The following is a 4,384-nucleotide window of genomic DNA, read 5'->3' on the forward strand; positions in this document are numbered from 1 at the left end:
GATGAACTCATTTGAGCTGCTGTTTCACACCGTAGAGGATCAGATTCACATCGATAAAGAGTATTACTACACTAAAGAAGAGCAGTGTGAGTAACACACACACACTAACATTCACGCTGTGTGTAGTGATTCCTATCATTTGAGTGGGGTGTGTGTGTGCGTGTCTCTCTCTCTCTCTGTGTGTGTGTGTGTGTGACACTGATTTTCCTCTGTCAGTCAAGCAGGTTTTTAAGGACATGGAGTTTCTGGGCTGGTACACGACTGGCGGCGCTCCGGACCAATCAGATATCCACATTCATAAGCAGGTGGGTGGAGCTGAGGATAAACTCCTCCCATCCGTGTGTTGTGTCGTACTGAAGCTGTGTGTGTGTTTTCTGTAGGTGTGTGAGATCATCGAGAGTCCGCTGTTCCTGAAGCTCAACCCCATGACCAAACACACCGACGTGAGTAACACACACACTAACACTCACAAACACACACACATACACACTCGCACTCGCACTCGCGCACACACACACACACACACAGACACACACACATACTCACTCGCACACACACACACACACATACACATACACACTCGCACACACAGATTAAACACAGAATGTGTTTGTGAACCCTGACCTTTGACCCTTTTTGTGCGCAGCTGCCAGTCAGCGTGTATGAATCTGTTATTGACATCATCAGCGGAGAGGTGAGTGTGTGTGTGTGTGTGTGTGTGTGAGTGTGTGTGAGTCACCTTTATTTATATAGCGCTTTTAACAATACAGATTGTGTCAAAGCAGCTGTACAGTATTAAATAGATGAAACCAGCAGTTCAGTTCCAGGCTGCAGCAAAGTCAGATTGTGCAGAGGACTCATCTGGTTCCTGTGGTCTTGTCCCGGTGGCTGTCTGAGACCAGGTCTTCACTGGGGATCTGTATCTGGGGCTCATCTAGTTGTCCTGGTCTCCGCTGTCCTCTCTAGTGCTGATCCACCATCTGGGCTGAATACAGACCAGTGTTAATTTCGTCAACGAAGACAACGATGAAAAATATTCGTTAACGAACATTTTTTCTGTGACTAAGACGAGACGTTGACGAGTTAAAACTAATATCTGATGATAAAAATTGACGAAATGTATGCCGCGTCTTCGTTAACAAGACGAGATGGGACTATAATGTTATTTGAGGATTACCGGACATTCAATATACATCCTGTAGGCTACTGTCTTGTCCTTCAACATGTGTGTCCCTGTCATTGGATTGCAATCGGATAAGGGACGTTTGCGTATCTAGTCTCAGTATGGCAGCCGCAGTGGACGGATAGGCTACCAAAGCGCGAACTAGCGATCAGAAACAATGGCCTCAGCACCTGAAGGGCTAGGGATAAGGTGACCAGACGTCCCGTATTTCCCGGGAGTCACAGTTCGTCATCTATTAACTTAAAGTTAGTGACGGCAGGATAGGAGGAATCACGCTGATAGAAGTGCTCTCTCTCGTGCACGCTCCACTTCTTCAGTTCTCATATACAGCGCGCGATATAATATATATTATATATGAACAACTATAATTTTTATAAGTTGCTCCATTTTCACTACTGTTAAAGGGATAGTTCACCCAAAAATTAAAATTGTCATAATTTATTCAAATTTTTCCAAATTCAATCCTTGATTCAAATTTCTCATAAGCTTAATTGATTTGGTCTAAAGAGAGAATAATTAATAACTATTTTTGTTTGAAGACTACATATAAAATAGCTACCAAAATAAATGTTGGTAACTGCAGTTTGACTAAAACAGGGTGTCCGTGGGTCCTTAAAAAGTCTTAAAATGTCTTAAATTCGGATTCGATGGGTATTAAATGTTTTTGGTCTCATTACCGCTAAAATATCTTCAGTCTGACGGACCTGATGACTTTACAATCACTGGACAGACCCGCGGTAAGTTACTGCGTCATCAGAGAGAACTGCAGAACACAGAACACAAGCTCGCGCTGAGGCTCTCTCTGTTTGTCTCGAGACTGCAGAACAAATGAGCGTGACCGCACACATAAACTCAGAAGAAACACACTGAGGTAAACATTCACAATGTTTAGTTTATTCATAACATGATATAGTTAAATAACACCATGACAAGTGAGCTATTTTACTCAATATTCTCACGACGCAAAAAACAAACAAACATTCAAAACACCTACAGTGCACGCATTACGTGAAGTCTAGTGCGCTCTGCCTGACCACTGCATGATTCAGTCTACTAAAATACATTCAGAATGATCACAAATACAGGACATGGGGCAGAAAATGTGTATAATTATACTCAAGTTCACACGGAGGAGTGCCTTGTTCAATCGCAATGACTCGCTTATTAACAGTGACTTACTGCCACCTGCTGGCGCTTTTAATTTCACATTTAAAGTATATTTTCATTTTTTTAATTATTTCAAATATCAGTATTCAATGTTTTATGTTTAATATATCAAAACATTATTTATGCATTTGTAACTGCAGGTTAAATGCATTCATGTCCTGCATTAAACAGTGTGTAAACGCATCTAAATGCCTCTTCAGATGCAGCTTATTTCTGGATTGAATTTTGTTGATACTGATTTAATTTGCTTGGTAACAGCCCAACTGTCTTATTCTTATTCACTGATTAAATGTAAGAATTTGACTCAAAAGATAATGCACACTTATAGAAAAAATGGCTTTATAAAGGTAAAATGCCCATAAAAGGTGAAATCTAATTAAACATATTGGAAAAGATTCATTTCTTATTTGTATACTCATAAATGCATTTAAAACATTAATCTCATAACATTATTTATTGCAGTTGTAATTATTGTTATTTGCAGTGTAATTTATTTAATCTGACTGGTAGCAGCCCTATAGTGTTTATAGAATTTATTGATAAATTGTAATAATTTGACATGTAAGATGATGCATACATCTAAAAAGGTTAAAAATAGGCCTTTGTAAAGGTAAATATGCAAATGTAAGTATATAAAAGCTGATAAAACACTGAAAACTGAAAATATTGCTTCAGAATAAATTGTTTACTCCACCAGAAATCTCAGTGATGCAGTTATTTTGCGGGGATATTTTGTATGGAATATTGTCTGCTGATATGAAAAGTTCACTGTATATCATAGTAATAAATACCATTTATTACAGCATTGATATATATATATATTTTTTATTTATACACATTAAATATTACATACCGCCCGCAGTTGATTTTGATATTCTAGGTATTATCAAATTGCTAGAGTTTTGAGAACGCAGCGTACGTGGAGGACTATAATGTTACAAGAGCTTGTTAAAATACTGAGGTGCTAAACCATTCAGGGCTTTATAAGTAATAAGCAAGATCTTAAAATCTATAGGATGTTTAATAGGGAGCCAGTGCAGTGTTGACAGAACCGGGCTAATATGGTCATACTTCCTGGTTCTAGTAAGAACTCTAGCTGCTGCATTTTGGACCAGCTGGAGTTTGTTTATTAAGCGTGCAGAACAACCACCCAATAAAGCATTACAATAATCTAACCTTGAGGTCATGAACGCATGGATTAACATTTCTGCATTTGACATTGAGAGCATAGCTCGTAATTTAGATATATTTTTGAGATGGAAAAATGCAGATTTACAAATGCTAGAAACGTGGCTTTCTAAGGAAAGATTGCTATCAAATAGCACACCTAGCTTCAGTTTTTAATATCGACTATGGGTATGTTGACTAAATTGGTATGTTTCGCCGGGCTGCAAAGAAATATAGAGCTGAGTATCATCAGCATAACAGTGAAAGCTAACACAGTGTTTCCTGATGATATCTCCCAAGAGTGACATGTAAAGCGTGAAAAGTAACGGCCCTAGTACTGAGCCTTGAGGTACTCCATACTGCACTTGTGATCGATATGATACCTCTTCATTCACTGCTACGAATTGATGGCAGTCAGATAAGTACGATTTGAACCATGCTAATGTGCTTCCACTAATGCCAACAAAGTTTTCTAGGCTATTCAAAAGAATGTTGTGGTCAATAGTGTTGAACACAGCACTAAGATCCAGTAACACTAATAGAGAGATACAGTGAGTGTGTGTGTGTGGGAGTGAGTGTGTGTGTGTGGGAGTGAGTGAGTGTCCCACACACACTCCCACACACACACACACACTCACACACACTCACTCCCACACACACACACACACAGACACACACACACACATGCAAGATGTTATTCATGTCCTCATTAGTGAGACGGCAGACGCTAATATCACCGCAAGCGTCACGAGCGTTCCAGTACGAGTACTACACAAAACATTCATTAACACAGAGACACGCAGAATTCATATTTAAATACTAGTGGGAGTGGGCTTACTTGTGTGTGTGTGTGTGTGTGTGTGTGTG

The 4,384-nt window shown here is 39.3% G+C and overlaps 1 protein-coding gene across 1 annotated transcript in view; it reads left to right on the forward strand.

Annotated features, from left to right (window-relative positions):
• cops6 (COP9 signalosome subunit 6) overlaps positions 1-4,384 on the forward strand; it is a 16,425-nt gene that overhangs the window by 2,227 nt on the left and 9,814 nt on the right. Inside the window, exons 3-5 of the mRNA XM_016253317.1 lie at positions 217-305; positions 381-443; positions 647-694. Coding sequence (XP_016108803.1) covers positions 217-305; positions 381-443; positions 647-694 — 200 coding nt within the window. The remainder of the gene's footprint in view (positions 1-216; positions 306-380; positions 444-646; positions 695-4,384) is intronic.

The sequence above is a fragment of the Sinocyclocheilus grahami genome, unplaced genomic scaffold (genome assembly GCF_001515645.1).
Source record: "Sinocyclocheilus grahami isolate Dianchi unplaced genomic scaffold, SAMN03320097.WGS_v1.1 scaffold1174.1, whole genome shotgun sequence".
In the NCBI taxonomy this organism is placed as follows: Eukaryota; Metazoa; Chordata; class Actinopteri; order Cypriniformes; family Cyprinidae; genus Sinocyclocheilus; species Sinocyclocheilus grahami.